The 22,687-nt window shown below is 34.2% G+C and overlaps 1 protein-coding gene across 1 annotated transcript in view; it reads left to right on the forward strand.

The window, feature by feature from the left end:
* The window catches only part of hlk (hulk), a 151,044-nt gene that overhangs the window by 76,379 nt on the left and 51,978 nt on the right, over positions 1 to 22,687 (forward strand). Inside the window, exons 25-26 of the mRNA XM_076483714.1 lie at positions 15,357 to 15,497; positions 16,510 to 16,692. Of these exons, the coding sequence (XP_076339829.1) occupies positions 15,357 to 15,497; positions 16,510 to 16,692 (324 nt within the window). The remainder of the gene's footprint in view (positions 1 to 15,356; positions 15,498 to 16,509; positions 16,693 to 22,687) is intronic.

Genomic DNA, 22,687 nt, shown 5'->3' on the forward strand with positions numbered 1-22,687 from the left:
CGTAATACACCACTTTGGCCTTGAATTCCTGTAGACGGGCAGCCTTGGGGTGGTTCCCCAAGAGTCAGTTGGCTGATCCACTTGGGTTATGGTCAACCAAGTACCAGTGTTGGATGTTCTCAACAGGTGTTGTAGGCATTGCATCTGATGCTGGTGTTTGGGTATAGTGCTTGCAAAACTCTGGTGTTGCTGCAGTGGGATTGTAGTGTGTTCCCTCATAGGGCTCCATGGTGGGTAGGGTCAGTGGGCAACAAAACATTCTTTTTTCCTATGGATCCTCCTTTAAAAAATTTAAATAAAATAGTGAAAAAACAGTCCATAGGTAAACAACCACATCTTGAAGATTCTGAGCAGCAATCTTCAACATCTGTAACACATGTACCTCATTTTGTTATATTACATTTTCTTTCAGACAAACCTTCAGGGCAAATGTTTCCCTTTTTCATTCAGAAGGGACTAGAGGGACTTGCTGGCTCTTCAGAGTTGGTCAATAAGCTTGACCCTGGTGACATATTGGTGGAAACATCCATATCTCAACACAATGAACTCCTCTTGCATTCTAAGTGATTGGGGATATACCTATTGAGGTTACGCCTCATGCTACTTGAATTCGTCATGAGAAGTTATAGTTGAGAGGGATTTGAAGAACATCCCCGAGTCAGATTCTCACTGGTTTCTCCATCCAAAACGTTTCTGCAGTAAAGCGTATCTTCACTCACAAAGATGGAATTATGATGCCGACCAATGTCCTCATTCTGACAGTTACATTCACCTGCCACTATCAAGACAGGTTATCTTAATTGTAGGGAACACCTATACATTCCAAATCTTCTCAGATGTTTCCAGTGTCAGCAGTTTGGTCACTTAAAGACATCATGTTGTGGTTCCTTGGCGTGTGCTCGTTGCCATGGCCAGGACCACGATGCCTATGTGTGTGAAATGAACCCTCTTTGCATCTATTGCAATTGCTCTCACCTGTCCTACTTTCATTCTTGCCCTAAAGGGGTGAAGTGATTCAAACGTTATTAGCCCTGAAGCTCGAAAGTTGTTGTCCACCACTTTATCTCGGACATATGCTGCTGCACCTCATTCCACTACTACAGTGGGAGTGCAAATGGGTCTTTCTGTGCCTCCAAAAAAAATCATTCTCAAACCAAATGAAAAGTCTTTTGACCCTCATGGTTAAAAAAATTGATAAATCAACGTTAAAACCCATTTCTGTCCCTCACATACATTCCAGCAAACCCCAACATCCACTTCCTTTGGTTCCAGGTATGGGCATTTCCTTGGGTACATCTTCTTCTCCCACCCCAAGGTGCAAAACGATCATTCGTTCACATCCTCACTCACTGGAATCCTCTTCCAACAACAAAGACCTGCCCAATCGACCCATGGTAGGAACCATGGTGGTTGACAGGCATCGCTCAAATAAAGACAATAAAGAAAAAAAGGGCTCTCCATCCAATTTGCCTACACATAAATAAAAATGGCCACCTTGGTATAATGGAACTGTCAAGGTTTACATTCTAATCTGGATGACATCAAAGCAGTGATTGCTTCCTACCATCCTGTATGTCTTTCCTTATGGGTAACATTTCTGAAACCTACCAATGCAGTCACTTTTCAGCAGTTTTCTTTGTACAGAAATGATAGGCTGTGTGATGGACGAGTGCTGTGTGATGGAGGGATGGCACTCTTGGTAGAGCAGCATGTGTCCACCCTGTCTTTGCCACTCAACACACCCTTGGAGGCCATAGCCATCCGTGTTTCCTTGGGTCACACCACACTGTTTGTTCTCTCCACCTGTTGCCTGGAGAGACCTGTGATCAATCAGCTCTTTGTGCTCTCATTGAACAGTTGCCATCTCCTTTATTAATCCTGAGGTACTTTAATGGACATCATTCCCTCTGGGGAAGTGCTGATATTGATGGAAGGGGCTGCTCCATAGAGCATATGCTTTTTGATTACAACCTTTCTCTTTTCACAACTGGTTCTTATACTTATTTTCATACACCTAGCCCGTCTTTCCTTGCTATTGATCTCTCAGTTTGCATCCTTTCACTATTCTCCCACTTTTAATGGAGGGTTGACAATAACCCATGAGACAGTGATCATTTTCCTATAATTTTGAGAGAGACTGACCACAGTCGATGCCATCTGACCCACATGCCCTGATGGAAGCTGATCAAGCAAACTGGCCCTCTTTCACTGCTCTGACATAACTTGATCCTGCCATCATCTGTAAACCATCATTAGACGACTGTGTGGTAACAGTAACTTACTGTATTATACAAGCAGCTGCTCAGTGTATTCCGAAAATGTTGACACATTTCCCACAATAACGTTGTGGAATCCTAACTGCCACATTACTTGGAAGGCTCAAAAACAGGCCTGGGATGCTTTATGTTAGTATCCCACACTCTTGAACCGCATTGCTTTCCAGCAGGCCCATACACGTGCTTGGTGCGAAAGAAGTCAAAGCCAGAAGGAAACTTGGATTAAGTTCACAACCGGCATATCTTCTACCACCAGTTCCAAAGTCATATGGGACAAGATTCGAAAGGTCAGTGGGAAAAATAATTCTGTCCCCCCTTTTGATCTTGCTCTCTGATGACCAGGAAGTAGCTGATAACTGGAGCATGATCAATACTCTAGGTGAAAGCTTTTGCCGGGTATCTAGCACTTTTGCTTCTTCTTCCACCTTCTTAGCCCTTAAGACTTGGGCAGAGCAATCACCTCTCTCCTTTTCGAACTGATTGTCTCTATGACTATAATCATCCCTTTACACTGGTGGAACTCAAACTGGTCCTTCATCAGTCTGCCAGTACATTGGTTGGACCTGATGGTGTACACTATGAAATGCTGTGCCATCTATCTCCTGGTTCTCTTGCTCTTCTGATTGTTTTTAACCAAATCTGGCAGGAGATTGTTTCTCCTGATGCCTGGTGCCAGGCAATTTTGCTATTTTTCTCTAAGCCTAGGAAGGAACCCAAGATTCCTTCAAACTACTGTCCAATTCCTTTGATGAGCTGTCTATGTGAGACCTTAATGAGGATGGTTAATGCTCATCTTCTTTGGTTCCTTGAATCAAACAACCTCCTCTTGCCCACCCAGTGTGGGTTCCGACAACAGCCCTCCACCATTAACCACCTGATTCGACTTGAAATATCAATCAGAGAAGCTTTTCTCAAACAACAACATCTTGTATCAACATTGTCCTTGTCCTCTCTTCCACCACTTGGGGAACTGATTGATGTTCCATGCTAAAGATGTATTGTGCTCTTATTTGATTGAAATTAGACTATGGATCAGTGGTCTGTGGCTCTGCCAGGTCCTCGTCCTTGAAGATGCTGGACTCCTTTTATCATCAGGGATTTTGGCTCTGTACCAGGGCTTACTGCACTTCACCAGTTCAGAGCATATACCCTGAGTCTCATGCACCTCCTTCGTTCCTCCGCCCTTTGTAACTGTCTCTACTATATTCTTCAAAACTTCATTCCATATCAAAGCATCCCACCTGGGTTGTGTTTTCCTTCCCTGGTGGGCCATGTTTTTTCAGAACAAACGATTTGCCATTGCTCCTTTTGGTCTTTCTATCCAGGTGTAGTTGGATGAATTGGGCCTGTCCTTGGATAACATTGCTAGATCCACTGGTCAGCCCATCCCACCATGGCTTATTACAGTTCCCAAATGTGGCCTATCTTTAAGTCATCAGAGAAAAGCAGATACTTTCGATCGGAAATACTATTTGTTATTTGCTGAACATCTTTCAAACCATTCCTACTTATACAGATGGTTTGAAATCAGGTGACTCTGTGGGCTCTGCCATGGTTTGTTGTAGTTCAGTGGTTGCATGCAGAATCACCTCTACCGCTTCTGTGTTTATTGCTGAACTGTACACCATTTCTCATGCCCTGGATCACACAGAAGCTAAGCAGTACTCAATTTTCACTATTTGTACTGACTCACTTAGTTCTCTATTGGCTCTGGAATTGCTTCACATTAGTTCTCACTCTGTTCTCGCTGGTATTCAAAACCAATTGCCCCATTTCTCTTTAACATCTACTTCTATCCAGTTTTTCTGAATACCAGGCTACTTTGGATGACTGGTTTCTGGCTTCTTCCTGTATTTAGTCCTTCTCAGTTTACTTTTGGAGAAGCCAAAACATGCTGTTTGTTTAATTGATATGAGTGATTTTCTCTTTTCCATGTTTTTATTTTTATTTAAACCCTTCATTTTCCACTCATTATTTGGGGGCACAAGTATCTCTAGTTGCTTTGTGCTGGAAAACACTAAACAACTAACCATTATTTGGGATATAGAGCATTTAATCTTCAAGGTCATTACATTCCTTTCCTGGCCTGGCTACCTCAAGAAATACTATTTCTTTTGAGGATTGTGCTTTATTATTTACTCTCACATCTTTCCTTGGCACTTGCACATTACCTTTCATGGGTTTTTATTTTCAATGAATGGCTCCTCTACTCAGATCTTTTGGTCCATTTGGTTGTATTTTCATTCTTTCTAATGGTCTGATGTGATTTCATGATTGGAAAGTAACCATTGTATGAGTCTTCTGTCTTTTCACCAATGCTTCTCTTGTTGTTTGGAGTATGTATCTTAATTTTGGCTTTTATTTACTCTTGAAACAGAACACTTTCTAGGATCCTGTGCAAAATACATTTAATGTAATGTTGAAATTGGATTTATTAACTATGTTATGATGCCAAGTTTATTCATATATATTGAATATAATACTGTAAAACATTGTGAAATTTGCAGTTTGACCTCTCCATTAAGAGAGGTTGAACAAACTTGTAAATAATAAATTTGTATTCATTGTTCCTTTGGTTAAAAGAAAGAAAAAAACCTTTAGAGTTGAAATATAATCATGGAATTTAGATTTATTTTTTATTCAATTTTATTAATATATTTTTAACTGATTTCTTTATTTTTGATTGAATACAGCATGGTTCCCATGAAATAATTAGTATTTGTGAATTTCCTTAATTTTTCAGAACAAAATATGGGACTCATAGCCCCCTCCCAGAGTATAATCTTAGTAGTTTTGAATAATATATAGCTAATTTGTCTTTGTATCTCATAACAGCTGGTATGGGTACTAACACTTTTAATGATAAGGAGGAAACAACGTTTTGACCTTCCTAGGTCATCTTCAGGTTGTCTTTGTATCATAAATATAAGTGTAGTTTTATTTATTTTTACCCAGTCACTGCTTTTTAGCCTCAGTCATCATGGTATAATGTATATGCCTGTATCTAAGCCTTGAGAAATTATAGGAAACTGATCTAAACACATCATAAAAGCTCTTTATATATTATTTCAAATGTAAAAGCTAGTAAATGATAGAATCTTAGCATGGTAATATATTGCCATATATATTATAGAAGAAAATATGCTTGTAACCAGCTTCTCTTACGATGATAGTCCTGTTTGTTTTGTTTTTCTTAAGCTTGCAATAAATATGTTTTATCATCTTAAACTTGAATTGAATTATCATGTCTGAGTGTAATAGGAAAATAAATGTTTTGTAGAACAAGATGAGGTTGGCATTTTGTTTTGTTTTGATTATAGTCCTTTACTTTCAACTGATAACCTGAAGTGCCATAATGTTTGATAATATAAATACAAAAATGAGGTTTTCTTTGTTAACGCATTTTGCACTTGACCATATCAGGTTTTGTTTTGCTGACAAGGCTCTTGTTTGCAGAAGACCATATTTACCTTAGTGGCTATTTAAATGAGCAAACAAATAGGCATAATGTATATATATAATTGAATATAAAGCAAGAATAAAATTGATTACAAATATATCAACAATTTTAAAAAATGTGGCTTTGATATAATTCTGTTATGATAAAAAAAAAGTTATTTTTGTTGTACACCAATAAAGCTGCATGGATAATTTGTTTTATGAATCAAACAAAGATAACATTCACAGTTCTATAAAATGAAAACTTTATTGAACTGTTTTTTTAATGTTGGAAGACATAAAAATTAGTATTTAAAATTCATAACAAAGGTAAGTATTTTAACTGTTCCTTGAAAACATGATGAGGAAAGTTGTTTGAAATTTCAAAATTGCAAATTCATAAAAGTATCACAAAAATAACATATTTGTGTAAAGTAATTCTGAAACTATTCCACCTTGTATTGATTTTTTAATGAAGTAAAAAAGGCATAAAACAGATGGATCAGATCAATGCATGTGGGTCTCATATGGTTAATACTTAGCAGTAATTATATATATATATATATGTGCATATATATATGAGAGATCAGTTATTAAATGAAATTTAAGTTGACAGATAAATACACTGCTGACAGTTTTAATATAATTTGTGTGTCTGTGTGTGTATATGCATGTTAAAACAAACATAAACACATAAATAATGTACTTTACTTGGCATAAATATTTATTCAGCCATTTAACTGCCTACAAATTAGTTTTGAATATGGTACATTACCTCTTCTCACAGAAATAGCTATTTTTGTTCAGTGCTGCCCTCTATATACAAATACAATTTACAGATGCTACAATCCTTCTATCTCCTTTCCATTGGAATTAACTGATTCCAATGTATCTCTCATGACATGATTTCCATCTATCCAATTCTATCAGACTGTCACTTCTTGTTTGAAAGTGCTCAGATTAAAATGTTTTTGCTTTTGGTGCTCTTCATGTGAATCATGATTTTAATAGTTTAATTTTCAAAGTGGGATTTCATCACCATTATTTTTTTCTTTACATTGAAGAAATCTTGCATATTTTTGCATCAAATACGTTTGTTTGATTTATGTATTTCTACAATGAATTTTAAGGTTCATGTTTCCACTTTGAGTGTAATACATCAAGCAATATTTTCACAGGCTACAGGTGGGAAAGAATCATTGTTGGATTTCTCTGCTATAATCATGAGGTTGATCATTACCTGAGTCAGCTTTCTTCTCCTGAACAAACCAAACTTGCTAGGGCAAATGAATGTTTGGAAGCCTTTTAACACTGTCAGATTTCTACATGTTTTTTCTGCCCCTTATGCAGAATTGCCCAGAAATATAGCATATTTCAACATGATTTTTCAGCTATGTTATGTCCAATTCCCCATTTTTTTTATGATTTCTTATTATCTCCATATTGACTCATATGTCATCTTCAGCTCTCACTTTACACACATGGTTTCACTGTAGTTTGGATTTTCTGGGCTGCAATGGAGCTTTGGCCCAGGTGCATTTTCCACTTCTTTATTTTCAGGATTTCTGTATTTTTTATTTAGTGATATGTTTTGATCATATATTTGAGACTTTGGAATATTGTGTGTAATCTGTGTGTCAGTATATGACCCTCTCATCTTTGGTTGCGTGTTTGTTGCAGTTGGAGCCATGACATACCCCTATTCCTTTCCCATCCTGGTTGTTATCTACATGTTCCCTTTCCAAGGGTTTCTCATCTTGTTGTTGTTTGATTTTGTTTTCTTCCAACACTGATGAGCATGTAATCAACAGTACTGGAGACTAAACAGAGGGTTCTGGTCTGGTGTAATCTTGATTGTATTAGTTTGTTACCCATTGGCAATCTTTTTCTACAGTTCCCTGATTTCTTCAGATTTTGTCTTACTAATTCTTTCACCACCTTCTTTATCCCTTTGTTCTTCCCCATGCTGTTGGATCCTGCTACTAGCTTGCATCTATCTGTTCATACAGGCTATTACATCTGTTCATCATCATTCTCCTGGTTTTTATTCCAGGCTGTTTGTTGTCCTCATACCGAATTGGAGACTGATGACCTGCACTAGGTTTATCCCATCTTGTTCTTATTATCACTCTGCCCCATTTTTATTTTGGGGTCATTTCTCACCTATAGGTGGACTTCTCCAGGTTTATTGATGACACTAGGGAACATCTTGAATGCTTATTTGCATATCCCGATACTTCATCACTCATGACCCTCTCTTTGGTTTATTCTCCATGGATGGTTTTTCTTTCTTTCACACTGTGCTTGGGCCTTGTATGTTTTGTCAGTCATTCAGAGCATTCATTCATCACTTATATGCTCTCGGGTTGCATTTTTCTCTTTGTTTGGTTGACTGGCTACTTCTTGCTCATTCTAAACAGGAGTCCATCTGTTACCCTCACCAACTGCTCATGTTTGCAACTATAATGGGTTGTTAATCAAATTGTAGAAGTCCTTACTGTGATCTATATATTATCTTATCCATTTAGTTGTTTTTCTTTTTAAGTCCACCCTTCTCCTCAACTTTTTTTGATAGGATTTTAGTTCAATTACAGCTTCCAAAGTTCTGACAATTTTGGGGACATGATCTTCTATGGTAAGCATTATCCCCATATATCAGGCTCGTATGTGGGCTTTTCATGGCCATTGGAATTTTGCAAGGATTCTTTGTCAGCTGTTATTACCCTTCTTCCTACAATAATCATCAATCAACATTGGTGGTTAAAAATGACTCGCATGTTGGCGAATATCCCACTTTCTCCTCCTCAAGTTTTTCACACATTTTATAGGATGGGAGGCATGGGTTGTTCCACTAGAAGATTGGGGGTTATTGGTTTGCATCAAGAGGTCTCATCTTATTAGTGTCCTCAAATCTTCTCATTATAGGTCATATATTAGTTTATTTTCTCCATCTAGCCAAAAATCATCTGGTAATTGTCCATTTTGTTTTTTTTTTCAGTGGTTGCTTATATCATTTACCAGGGCACCACTAACTCTCAATCCCTCTATTCATCTGTTGGATTTTCTTTTTGGGCTCACACATTCAATATTCTTAACATTGCATGTCATGTTCCAGGTACTTTTGCTCTTGTCGTGGATTGGAATGATGTACAAACATTTATCAGATGAAGTGGTCTCTTGACACTTTTTACCAGTGACTTTGACTTCATTCAGTTACCCCATGTACTCCTCACATTGAAGCTTTTGTTTACATCCCTCAAGTGAAATTGCCCTAGTTTTGGTCTCCAGTTACTTTCTTGCTTTAACTGTTGATGCTTTCATCCAAAATTAAACCTAAAAAGTTGTCTATCTTTGTGTTCTCCTTCTTCTCTGGGTGATTTCATTTATCATTAGCACACTATTCATTCCTACTGATAGCTCTATCCTGGCTGTCTCAGCTGTTGTTTCTGTGACCTTTCCAGTGCCAACTTTCTCCTCCATTACCTTTTCTCTAACTCAGTTCTTTCTTTGCCACTCTTAGTCACCAGTGTTTTACCCAGACCTTTCTGTCCTCTGGTTTTCATATGTTCATTGACGAGGTGATCTAGCTTTTCCTAATACTTAGCCTTTTTTCTGGCTTGTTGCATTCACCATTCTTACATGGAAGTTTCTCAGTGCACACGTTTTGTTTGTTTTTTTATTGTCATTGGTTTCTGAATCCAGGGTCTTATCCTGATTCACCCACTTCTTGACTTTTGCATTACAGATCTTCTGTCTCCTCAGTATCAGATTTTCAGGTAGTCCTCTGTTACACTTTTCTTTTTTCCTGATCTTGCAAGTGTTTATCTTTTCTGCACTTTACCTGTAGATGTGTTACTTCTGGATTTATTGTCTATAATGGTAGGCTGTCCTTTTGGGTAGGGATATTAATATGACTCTGCACAACCTCATTTTGCCTACATTCAAACCATTCTCTCAGTGCTCCTTGTTTAATCTTCCTTTATATCTTCTATTCCTTCTATTATTTGCCTGTAGATGGTGATGTTCTGTTTATTTGTCATTGATGTTTCACATGTTCTTGATCCTTCTACATATCTTCTCAATTCTCTAGATTATTTTTTATCCCTAACATTTGGCAGCTTGTAAGTATTACTCCTCTGTTTAGCTACTTTCCCTTCCTTGCATTTCACACCTTTATCTTTGTCCTAATCTGGATAGACTTCTATGTCCTGTATGCGCTCTTCTCTCTTATACTGTCTGCATGACCTTCTTCTGTGGTTTATATTTCAGCCTCTTTCTTTTTCGGCAACCTTCTTCTGTTTATGTTCTTTCTCCTTCCTCCTTTGCCTGTTGGGTTCAGGACTCCATTGATTGGCTTCTTTTTCATTCTTTTCTTCCTCTCATAATTTGTTCCAAGTATTTTCTCACCCAATTTTATACCTTACCTTTTCAATCACATTTTATCTTCATCGTCTTTTGGAGATACTTCTTCAAATGGATGACTGCTCCTCCCTGCTGTGTCTTGTATTGAGTTAATTGGTATGGTCTGTTTTTAAAAACAGTATTTCCTGGTCACCCATTACTCTTTCTCAGGTGTTGTCATTCCTCAAAACTCTCTACCCTCCCCTTTCTTCTAATCAAGTTTGGGAGTACTTACCACTTTCTAGTTTCAAGAAATTGTTATAAAACCATTCATTTGATAGTAGGGCAGTAGTGTGCTGCTGATGTAGATCATTTAATATCCTCCATTATAAAACATAAGTAAGTAGGAGTGAGAAATCAAAATTGCATTTCAACCCCTTCAGTTGAGATTCCTCATCCTACCCCCATGTGGTTGTTGGTTCCCCAGTGGTCATGTTTTGGATTTAGAGTAAAACTAATTGACATAAGTCCTCATACATGTATTACAGATATCTGTATTTCTCCTTCATTTATACTTCATCAGTAATTGAAGGTAATTGTTGATTGTTACAATTTTTTTTCCTTTACACTATCTTTTGATAATTTTTATTCTGAGAATGTTAATGTGCTTGAAGAGGTTCAGGTCAGTTTCAATTTTTAGAGAGATGGTTTACATTATATGAACAAACATCTTTTCAATACAGGTTGTAGGTTCCTGGATTGATCTATCAGTTTATCATATCCACACATTCCCCATTCATGAGTTGGAAGATACTAGATTCCCTCCAGTCTCATGAACTTGAGGTAAAGATAACATGATTCTCCTTCCTAACCCCATTGGATTGCTGGGTTTTGGACTGTATTTGGCTTGCCACTGATATGATCATATTTCCTACCCCACATAAATGTCGGCACTCAGCGGCCTGTCTTTGGATTGTAATTGACTTATTGACAGTATGATCCTCATCCTCTCTCCTTGTTGATTTCAATTCCAAACAGCATCAGTTTCAAATGTAGTTGACATGTTATGCGTGATTCATAATGCCCTAGCTACTCTACACCTAGGGGCACATTCTTTTCATGTTACTTAATTTCATAGTTTCTGAGATTGAGTTTCATAAATATTATATTGTTTAGATCACTTTCTGTTTACAGTTCTTTCCCAGTTGGATGTGCTTCTCTGTTTTTCACCAAAGAGTATACATGGCTCAGAATTGGTGCAATTTCCCACATCAGATCTTAGATTTGACTGTCTCATCTCAGAGAGTATCATTTGGATGCTTCTTTTTTTCCTTCACACCAGACTCTCTGCCTATTTTTTGTGGGATTTTAGCTATTTATGTGACAGAAGATACTGTACTTCATCAGAAGTTATAATTTTCCTACACTGAAAATGTATTTCTAATAGGTACTAACCTCTTCTCACCCTTCCTATTGGCCTGGCACAGCCAGGTAAGTTAAGGCTTTCAACTTGTAATCTGAGGGTCGCAGGTTCGAATCCCAGTGGCACCAAACATGCTCGCCCTGTCAGCTGTGGGGGCATTATAATGTTACAGTCAATTCCACTATTCACTGGTAAAAGAGTAGCCCAAGAGTTTGCAGTGGGTGGTGACGACTAGCTGCCTTCCCTCTAGTCTTACACTGCTAAATTATGGATGGTTAGTGCAGATAGCCCTCGTGTAGCTTTGCATGAAATTCAAAAACAAACAAAAAAACAAACTATCCTTCCTACCTGTTAAAAATCAATGCTTCCCTCTAATGCCAAAAATTAAAGTGATAATGTGGTAAAATTGAATAGAGGGAGCTGCATGCATCATGAGAGTATGTTGCACTCTTATTGGAGGATGGTTAACACATGATGATTTGCATGAAAGACACTTTTGAATTAGTCATTTTAAACCAAGGGAAAATAGAAAGCTTGTGACATTTGTAAAAAAAATGTTTTGTATATAGTGCAATACCAAATAAGAATATGTATCTACCCATTCAAAATACATTTTCAATGTGGGGAAATTATAACTTATTCAAGTAATTGTAGAATATATGTGACAACACATGCAACTTTTCATTTGGTTATGGCTTTGTTTTATTCAGTTTTTTGTTGAATTAAACTCTCAGAATTTTACTTTTGTATATGTGTTGTGTTTGGTGTGTTTAATAATAACTGTTATCTTAACTACCCTTAACATAAACATTGTCAATACAATTTAAAGCTTATTTTTGTTTTTCACTGCTTTTTTTACCATAAGTTGTTGCTTTTGGTTTTTTATTTTAAGTATTATTTGTCAGGCTTAATTATGCTTCTAACCTTTTCATATATTTTCTGTGTTCATAACATTTGAAGTTTGATCAGTTTTACTGTAGCTCTTTCTTTATAAACTGTTTATGCCAAGCAGGAAATTGGAGTATTGATGGAACAAAGAAGTGGCTTCTAATGCAACTTTCTACAGACAGGAGGAGTGAGTGGCACTGTCCTCTGCTAGTTATTTTGCACTTCACACACCTAGTCTTGCTTTCTTGTGTCAGAATGCACCAGTAGTTTTCCACACACCTTTCGTACTGGAACTTTGAACACTTTTAATTATTGATTGTTACCAAAACAATATTTTAAGAGCATGATGTAATTTTTAAAGTTGTTCAGTATGTTAGGATTTTATCAGAGAAACTTTAAAATTATTTTATATATTTTCACAAAAAGAATTATTACCCACAATTTCAGTTACTGTAGTTCTGTTTAGAAAAAGGAATGTTGTCATAACAAAATAGTACTATGCTACTTAACAGTATCAGTCTTTTGTGATTTAACAAGTTAATATAGTGTTTTATTAGTGGAAGTTTGCTTCAATAGGAAAACTGATTATGCAGTTTCTTTATAAGTACCAGGAATGCATGTAAAATGTTAACCTGCAAACAAATAGTATTGGTATATAAATTGTCCCAAATTATTACAATATAAATCCAAACTTTGTTTATTTTGTGGATAACATTGTACACATATGTACTTTAGTGAGTGTGTGGATGTGATATGTAAAACAATAGCTCTAGGTGATATGAATTTCAAATTATGTTAAGTTTGTTTTTTCAGCCCTTTTAATATGGATTGTGCATCTTTTCATAGGCCTAACATAGAAGGTTTTTCTACTAACTACCATTTTTGCATATTGTGTATTTATTGTATAATATCTGTGATTAAAGTATAATAATATATTGAAAAGACTTACTCTGTTGTTTCCATATTCTGCTATTTATAAACATAAAAGTCATCTTCTACCAAAATATATTATTGGGTTGTGTGTTTTAATTATAGAGATTTGTTCACTTCAAACAGAATGAGTTTTGTGGTCATGTGATAAGGGGAATACAGAATATGGTAGTGTTAGATTAAACCTCTTTTTTTTTTCAGTGGAAGCACTTCATTAGGTCTTAATCTTGGCCACACTATTTATGCTTGAAACTTAACTTTATTAATACTTTGGACTATTATAAAACTTTAAGTCAAGCCCATTTTGATGAACTTTGACACAGTTAATGACTAATTTTAGGTAGCACATAAAGAGCTTCTTCTGTTAAACCTTTATGAACTTCCACTCTAAGCAAAAGAAATTGGTTTATGGGTGAAATGCAGCTGAATGCTGGCACAGCTTTCCTAAACAAAATCCATGAATTTTTGAAAAACAAAACACAAAAAGTAAATACAGTCATAAATTTAAGCATACATTCTTCTTTGCTCTTCAATGACTTAAAGCAAAATGTTACATCCTAGTGTCTTTGTGTGTTGCAACTTCTTTCAGATTAGTGGTCATATTAACATTTCATGATGAATTGGATGATTGGTAACCAGATGTATACATGTGTCCATAAAGTGCTTAAATTTGTCACATTGATGAGGCTATTTTATCTTTAGAGGTGTAAAGGCATTAAAATTGGCTGTAGGTTCTCTACTAAATGTAAGAGATAGCTTATACAACTATATGAATCATAGGTTTTTAACTTCTTTAACCAATGGGATTCTAGATGTTTACTGCCCTAAATATTTAAATAAGTACCTAAATTAAAATGAAGCAAATGTTTACTTGTAATGAAGATAATATAATTGAGCAGGTTCCTATCCTAATTGTGCAAAAGATATTGAAAATAGTTTTTTGTTTGTTTGATTATGACTCTGTACAAGGATTGTAAAATGCTTATGCTTAACAATAGAAAAGTAAATGTGATGGTGGTTAAAACTTAAGAAATATGTGCAGATTAAACATCTTAGTAAACTTGTTTTATTAAGCAACATTTCAAGTTAAGCACTTACTCAACCATTTATGTAGCATTGTTTAAAAAGTAACCTAAGTAATTACCTCAGTTAGGTATTTCATAACTTTCCATACATATATTGATGCACCCACACACACACACCAATAAAATAATTTCATTTTTTTTTATAATGTTTAAGCTCCTTATGGCTTTACTTTGATGGTATTGCACCAGGTTTCAGCTATCTTCAATTTATGAAGGTTTGATAACAAAACATTTGGCAAGGGTACCCAAGTATTTCTGAAATATTTTGAAAAACTTCTGTTTTTCTCAGGCAACTGAAATTAAATTCTCTGTTTCTTTTCAGCTGCTGGAGATAAGTTGAAGTATACTTCAGATGTTTGATAACAAAAAGTTATTGTCCAAAAAATATTTATTACAAAGTCTAGTTAACTGATATTTGAAGTAAAATCATTACATTTAATTTGTGCTGGCCATGATCAAAGCAGTGTTTTGGGGTTTTTTTAGGATGAAATATGAAAGGAAATACCTTTTACACAACATTCTTTCTTTCTGAATTTGAGCAACAAAACTGAGCAGAACTACACCATTATGTAGAGCTTCACAAACACCTAGCAGGCATCAGGCCAAGTTGTCAAAACCAATAAAAAATTTCCCTGTCATGCGACTATGACATTGCAAGCACAAACTTTATTATAAATAAGAATATTAAGATGTGAAGAACATTTCAATTGACAATGTAAAATAATTGAATCAGTCAATTCATAACTAACATAATATATAAAACAGATGAGAAAAAAGGGTAAAAACAGAACACACTGAAGAATAAGTCAACCATGAAAAAATCATTGAAAGAAATGAGTAGAAAATTGATAAAACATTAAAAACCCAAATTTTAAGATTTTATTCAGGCAACATGAAATTAAATTTAAAACATGGAAAATAAAGAATGACTAAAAAAGAATGTTAACTGTATTGTGTATGTATCTGGTTTTCCAGGAAAACTGAAAGATGAGGACAATGTCTTGAAATGGGTCACAAGTGAAGATGTTTTGGATGATCCAGAAAAAATTGAAGAAATCAATCTTAAGATGCTAGAAAAAATGTTGGACACATCTAACTTTGTAGCTGTTCTTTTCTGTAGGTTTCCTATTTCCCAGCTACTATAACTAGTATAAACTTCAGTATGCTTACCTTCATCTATGAGTCCTAATTATTTAAAACTCACTAATTTATGTAAAACTTCAGTAATCACTTTAACATGCATCTCTTTATTGATTTATAAAATTGTAAATAGATTATGTATGTAATAGTTCTTATTAAAGCTTTTAAAGAAGAGCATGACTTCTAATTTTTTTAATTATTTTGTACAATAGGTGACTTGCTCATTTGCTTAGAATGAAGGATTTTTAGTTTCTAACATGTGTATAACCAAGAGTTATTTCTAATATATTCAAATAAGAATATAAATTATGATATATTTAATGCTTTTTTAAGTAAAGAAGTTGTAGTTTTTGCTGTATGTGTATAATAAAATATTTAGTTTCTAGCAAATTTAAACAAGGACAAAAAATGTATCTGAAATGTTCTGTGCTTGGCTTGCTCACATATTAATTAGAACAGTTAATAATTAGAATAATTATTAAATAGCCCCCCCCCCCACAAGTACAGAGTGGTAAGTCTACAGTTTTACAATGCTAAAATCAGGGGTTCAATTCCCCTTAGTGGGCTCACCAGATAGCCTGATGTGGCTTTGCTATAAGAAAACACAAATTAATTAATAGTTTTTTAACATGGATAACTTTGTATAACCACACAATTTACTTATAAGGATTTTAAACAAGAAACATAATAGCTTTTTGTGAGGATTTGCTTGACTGCTCAGTTAAAAACAACGAAGTTATCTAACATATGAGTATTTTATTTCTTATATTTTTAAACAAGGATATTCAAGTTGTTAGTTTAATCCCTTTATAAGTGATTTACTTAGTTATTTGTAACAAGATTATTAATGGCTATCTTAATTTCTGTGTAAGTGGTTTGCTCATTTAGAATGATTCATGTTTCCTGTCATGTTACATGTATAATCATATATTTCTTTTCTAGAGTTTTCAAACAATAATTTTACTTCAGTTTATTCTGTTTGTAACAGATAAGGATCGCTGTAGTGAGTGTGATAAAGTGTTAAGTGAACTGGAGAATATTGATGATGAAGCTGAAGAAAATGACATTGACTTTGTTAAAGTCAGTGATCCTGTTGTTGCCAAAGAGTACAATATTCTGTCTTTTCCTACGCTGGTCTTTTTCAGAAACAAATTCCCCCAGTTTTATGAAGGTAAAATTGAGATATTTCTTTTTACTATTGAATTGTTTGTTGTTTTTTTAAGAGTATTCGGTGCACCTTGTTTATAAAAAGTTCTACCTTCTTATTATAACTTGAGCATTAGAATATGATTTTTTGTTAATAAAAAATGGGAGAGTGTCATCAGTAATGTGGTCTAATGTGCTTTATGAGCATTCTGTAATGGAATAACCTTAAACATTTTAACATGTCTCTCAGGAGCCAAGGGGTATCTTTACACTGCAATTTATTGAATATTAAAAGTAAGTTCCATCCAGAAACTCTTAAAGAAGTGGTTTTGGATGTATATTTCAGACAACTGTGAGGCAAGTTTTCATTTGTAAGTGAAATATAGCATCTTCAATCTTCACACTAGCTAATACTAAGGTCTATCCACTGGGAGTAAATTCAATATATATATATATATATATAAAGCCACATTCTTAGCATCATTAATTTAGCAATTGCTAACCTTTAATACTTCTGCTATTACCTTTTTATATTGATCTTTCTATTGAGACATGAACAGTATCACCTACAATTTGATAGAGAAGGTCAAAGCATCTCCATAGTCAGCAGAAGGATGAGCTGACAGGAACACTTTGAAGAAAGCACCTACAGGCATAATAATGTACTTGGTTTGCTGAACAAAATCTACCAAGGTGGCTCTAAATGGTTCCTGAATGCATCTGTGTGTCATTTGGAGGCTTCTGTGCTTCTTATGCTTGGCTGTTAAGCTCATGATGCACTGACAGATTCAGTCGTTTTATCACTTCAAATCACCTTTCAGAGCCTTGACACTAAAATAATGCAGTAAATGCCTTCTTTTTAGCCAACAAAAATGTCAAAAATTTTCAATTCAGATTAAGAAAAACACAGATTGGGAAGGTTTTTGTTTTGTTTTTTTCAACAAAATTGTGCCCCATTGACTTTTGAGGGGCCTGTTAATTATAATTAGAAATTTTAGTAACAATAAAAATTGTAAACATCTTTTGCAACTAAAAGTTCAGAGTGATTATTTTGGTATATCATCTTTTCTGTTCTGTAATAAAATACAAGCAGAAACTGATGAAATCTATAGTTTTGCAAACAGTGAGTTTCTCTTTTTGTTAAACATGATATAACATATTTTTGTTATGTTTCTTCTGAGCTAAGATGTGAAGAAGTTTATAGTATTTTCATTAAAAATACCTCCTTATAGAAAATACTGAGTATACTTGAAGTGAAAAATGGCATCAGTATGCTGGATCTGTAATCATTGTGTCTTGAATTTTTCTACTTACACATATTTTTAACAAAATTACTTTCTTTACTGGTAATGAAGTAAAGGAAGAACAAAAACAATCAGATATTGCAAACCTTTGCCCCACCATTTTATTTTGAGATGGCATGAGTTTATAATACGTAATGTCAAATTTCGCCTTCAAAAACTCAGAAAATTCTTCTCATAATCAGAATGATCAATAGCCCAGATTGTTTTGTGTGTGTGTGTTGGACGAAGAGATCCAACATTTTACAGAATTATCAACCCAATTTTGCAATAAATGCTCTATCCACCCATTATAAAAAAAAAAAAAAAAGTGTTCAAAGTGATCCACAATTGACCAATACTGACTTCTCATTTTGTATAAAATTTTTGTGTACATCGGCCTACTAGTTTTTTAAATACATGCATGGAAATGAAGAAAGACACACATGAACTTGATTGATATACCCTCACCTCCCTAACCAGGAGACAGTTAATCAGACTGTACCCAAAAAGGCTTTGATTTTAATTCTGCACCACATTAATTTACAATATAAATATTTCTGTATTGGACTGTGTCTGAATCTGTGATCAGTAATGATGAGAAAATCCACTTGTAGATAAAAATATACATGTAAAAATGGCTGGTTTGGGTTGAGAAAATTTTTTATGCAGAAGAGCAAACAATGTTTCGACTTTCGGTCATCATCAGGTATAATAATTTAACTTTATAGGCTTTAAATTTCATATTCTAAGTTACAGTTTAAACTGTAAAGCTTATTGAGTGACTTTGATGCTGTATGAAATTCAAAGGAGTTAAAAATCTACATTCTAATTATCGTCTGTTTAAAGAACTGAGAAAAAGAAATGCACATTTGATCCTTTTAAAGTAAACAGTACTTACTGTAAGAACATGTTAAAAAAGAAGAAAAAGAATACAGTAGTCTTTTGTTCTTCAGCTGTGGGAAGCCTCACAAAGGATATGTTTATATAGTTTGTTTAATAGTGTGGTTGCTTATTGTCTCTTTATGGTTCCAGTGGCTCAGAAAGCATCACTCTATGACTCCAGGTTAGGATCCACTCATAAGTATAGTTTATATAGTTTGTGATCCAATTGTCATAGCCGTCAGTGTGGGATATAGGAACCATATCTCTTTAATTCCTGCCCTGAATAGTAGAACCTCAACTATCTGGTTAGGGCCTGTCTTATAATGATAATTAATCATTTAAAATTCCACCCACAATACAGGAATTAAGCTCCAGGTGAAGAGCATCCCTGTTCTTGATGTAATGTGGTTCCCATACTAGGGTGCCAATCTTCTATGACATGCCCATGATCTATGCAGCTGCTTTTTGTATAGATAGTACTTTCATTGGCCCCTCCACCTTATCAATGTTGGATACTAGCCAAAACACCTAGTTACAGCAACTAACTAAAGTGTTAGAATTTGAAGATGCTTAGTTTTTTAAGTCTAAATAAAAAGCTGAAATCTGGTGTTGCTATTGGTAATGAATTTGTAAAGTAATTTAACTGCTGGGAATAAATAAGAAAGCTCACAAATGTTACTATTGCAGTCACCAAGAACAATAATCTCTGTCCTTGGCAGCATATTTACATTGCTCAAAGAGTTTTTCTTCTTAACTATGCCTGTGCTACATTTAACCCTTTCAGGATGGGTCAAAGGCCATGTCATCTTTTTCGACATGCATTAAAAATTTAATTGAACTACTGTTTAAGAATTATGTCAGTAAGCCACATATCAAATCATGGATAATAATTCAAATATAATATTATATATGAGTTAATTTCTTAATTTTAAAGTAAATATTAAAAGAACACATTTAAATATATATTTTAGTGAGACGTTATATAGAATGCAGCACTGTTTAAAATTAGATATTTGTGATATCAAAATACAAAGTCTGTAATTTCATGCAAATTAGGAACTCACATTACTAATATTAACAAGCTAGAATATAAAATAACCTCATATTGTTTTATTTTCCTGATATATGGCTTATGTACTGAATCAAACACAGTTGCCCAATTCAACTCTTTCCATTTTTTTGAAACGATCCATTGTGTACTCTTATTATAGTATATGACATGATAATAACCAATCAACAACTTAGAATATCCCCAGAGTGGTTTTCTAAGCCATTTTAATCTGTGACAAGGTCACCATGTTCTTTCGATCCGAGATTTCAAGAAGGTAGGTTGTGTTTTTAGTCTGCTCAAAGTTTCATATTCTTTAAAATCTAAATACATCGTAGTTACTAAGCTTAATAAATTATGGTGGAATTCTGTGATATCAGTGTAGTTATTTATGATTTTTGATTATTCAATTGTGTATGTGATACCTTAAAAAATAATGTGATATCTTCTAAGTGCGAGATTTTAATAGGCTTAGCAACCTATGTCCAACAACAACCAAGTACAAAGGTCGTAGTGAGAAGTGATAATTGTTTACTTTACTTCTAGATTTATTGTTCTACATTTTAAGAAAAATCAGTTTAATAATTTATTTCTAAATAGTAATAATCTGTACACATATAAGTAAGGTATAATAATTGAAATGTGATTATATATTACAAAATACTAGTCCACTAAAATGCAGCCTAGACAAGGAAGACTAAAGGTCAGTTTTATAGCACTGGATATGTAGTCTGAGTGCATGAGCACTGTGTCAGTGCAAGTTATGTAATGTTAGCTTAGCATAACTGGAAGGCCAACATAATAAAAACTAAATATATATGTAAATATGTATAGATATAAGACTTGCACTAGTTAGACTGATCATTTGTATTTTCATGTTATAATATGTAGTCATTCTATCATGATAAAAGTATAATTTATACTTATTTCCTAATTTCTATGATAGGTACAAGGTTAGTTAAGTGACAGACTCTTCATATTTAGAGTACAGAAAATAACGTAAAATATAAAGTCTTGCTGAAAACAAACATTTAAAATGTGTTTAGGATGTTTTAGAGATTACATAAATAATATTTGAGAATTCTGGGTGGAAGAATTGTTTTTTTCTTATCATAACGTGAAATCACTTTGCACTCAGACTGGTAACAAAACAGGCTCTATTTTCACAAACAAAGCTTTAGTAAAATTATTAATTTAAAAAATCTATTTTTTTTTTTGTGTACAAAATATTTGTAATCTTGAATGAAATTCCACCAACTTTTGTAAGGATACACATTCTATGATAAGTTATAGTGCAAATACTTAACATGCAAATGGGTAGACAAACTTGTGTGTATTGTACCAAGCCCGTAGTAAAAGGGTTAAAGCAACCACTGAAAACACTTTTCATATTGTATTTAGAAATGCAGTTTGTCCAGTTCAAACCAATTTTCTTAACTTCTTTGTAAGTAGAATCATCTAAACTGACTTCATCAAGTTTCTCCATGTGATAACAACCTGTTAGATGTTTCCTGGCTTTACCTTTACTAATATAGCAAGTTGCTCTTTCTTAGACAAATCGGTTGTTTTTCTTTTTCATCTGTCAGAACTGGAAAGCACTCAGCTACCATAACTCAACACAAATGATTTTCTAACATGTTTACCATACAGATTATCAAAATTAAATTATTGTGATATGTGAGATATGTATACTAGCCATGCTGGTATTCAAACTTTTGTTTTAAGAGTGGGATTTGATCAGTTTAAGCATTTCAGTAAAGTTTCCAGCATTTAAAGTACTACGATCTTTGGAATGATCATGAAATGGTGGACTGTGCCTGCCCAAAAGTGCTATAATTTTAAGAAGAAGCTTCATATGTTTTCCTCAATTTCTTGCTATTTCATGGAGGACAAACATAATGGAAGACTAATAATAGCTGGCCTGAATGTTCTGAAATGAGAGCATGCAACCATGCTCTTAATGTGCCATTCATTGACTATTTCTGAGCTCCAACATTTATAAAAAAAATGGAGTACTCTAACAAATAAATTAAAAAATTAAAAATGAACTACTCTCCATTTCCTGTTACTTTGATCTTTAGGGAATTCTATCAAACTTGATTTGCATGGACCATCACATGGTATTTTTGAAATGTCCTATTTAATGTGTGTTACAACCTTGTGATTGAGAATGCTGAGATTCAGGAACTTCTAAAGCTTGAGAATATGGTAAGTGAAACTGCAGATGTTACTGAATAACTTTCACTTATTATACCTAAAAATTCACCAGTGGAAGTCTCACTGACTGTATCTGATGTTTCACCACTAATGTTGCTTCATTACTGGTTGATTCTGTTCCTGCATCAATGGCCTGAAAAAAATTTTTTTTTTTCATTTTTGTACTACATTTGGTTCATTTCTCAACTTTTGGTTGTTTGAAATTCTATAATTTCATATAAAATGTAATTGATAGAATAAAATCTGACCAAATATTTTTACTACTGCTGATAGTAGCCATAAAAGAAACACAAAATGTTAAAGGAATTACACTTTATCAGCGAGAGGGTTTGGTGATTTGTTGGGAAAAAAAATATAGTTTTGGTCATATATTTTCTGCTTCTGCCCTTTGTTTGCTTCTCTGCATTTGTGAGCACCTTGCAGTGACAGGTATGTATGACCACTCATTGTTCATCTTTCTAGAAGAACTGATAAAGTGGCAAAAGTCTATTGTTTACTGAACATTTTACTAGTAAGTAATGTAAATATTTACCGCTTCAAAAAATGTAAACCCTCTGATAGCTCCTGTGAACACACAAACATTGTATTTA

Source organism: Tachypleus tridentatus, chromosome 13 (genome assembly GCF_004210375.1).
Source record: "Tachypleus tridentatus isolate NWPU-2018 chromosome 13, ASM421037v1, whole genome shotgun sequence".
In the NCBI taxonomy this organism is placed as follows: Eukaryota; Metazoa; Arthropoda; class Merostomata; order Xiphosura; family Limulidae; genus Tachypleus; species Tachypleus tridentatus.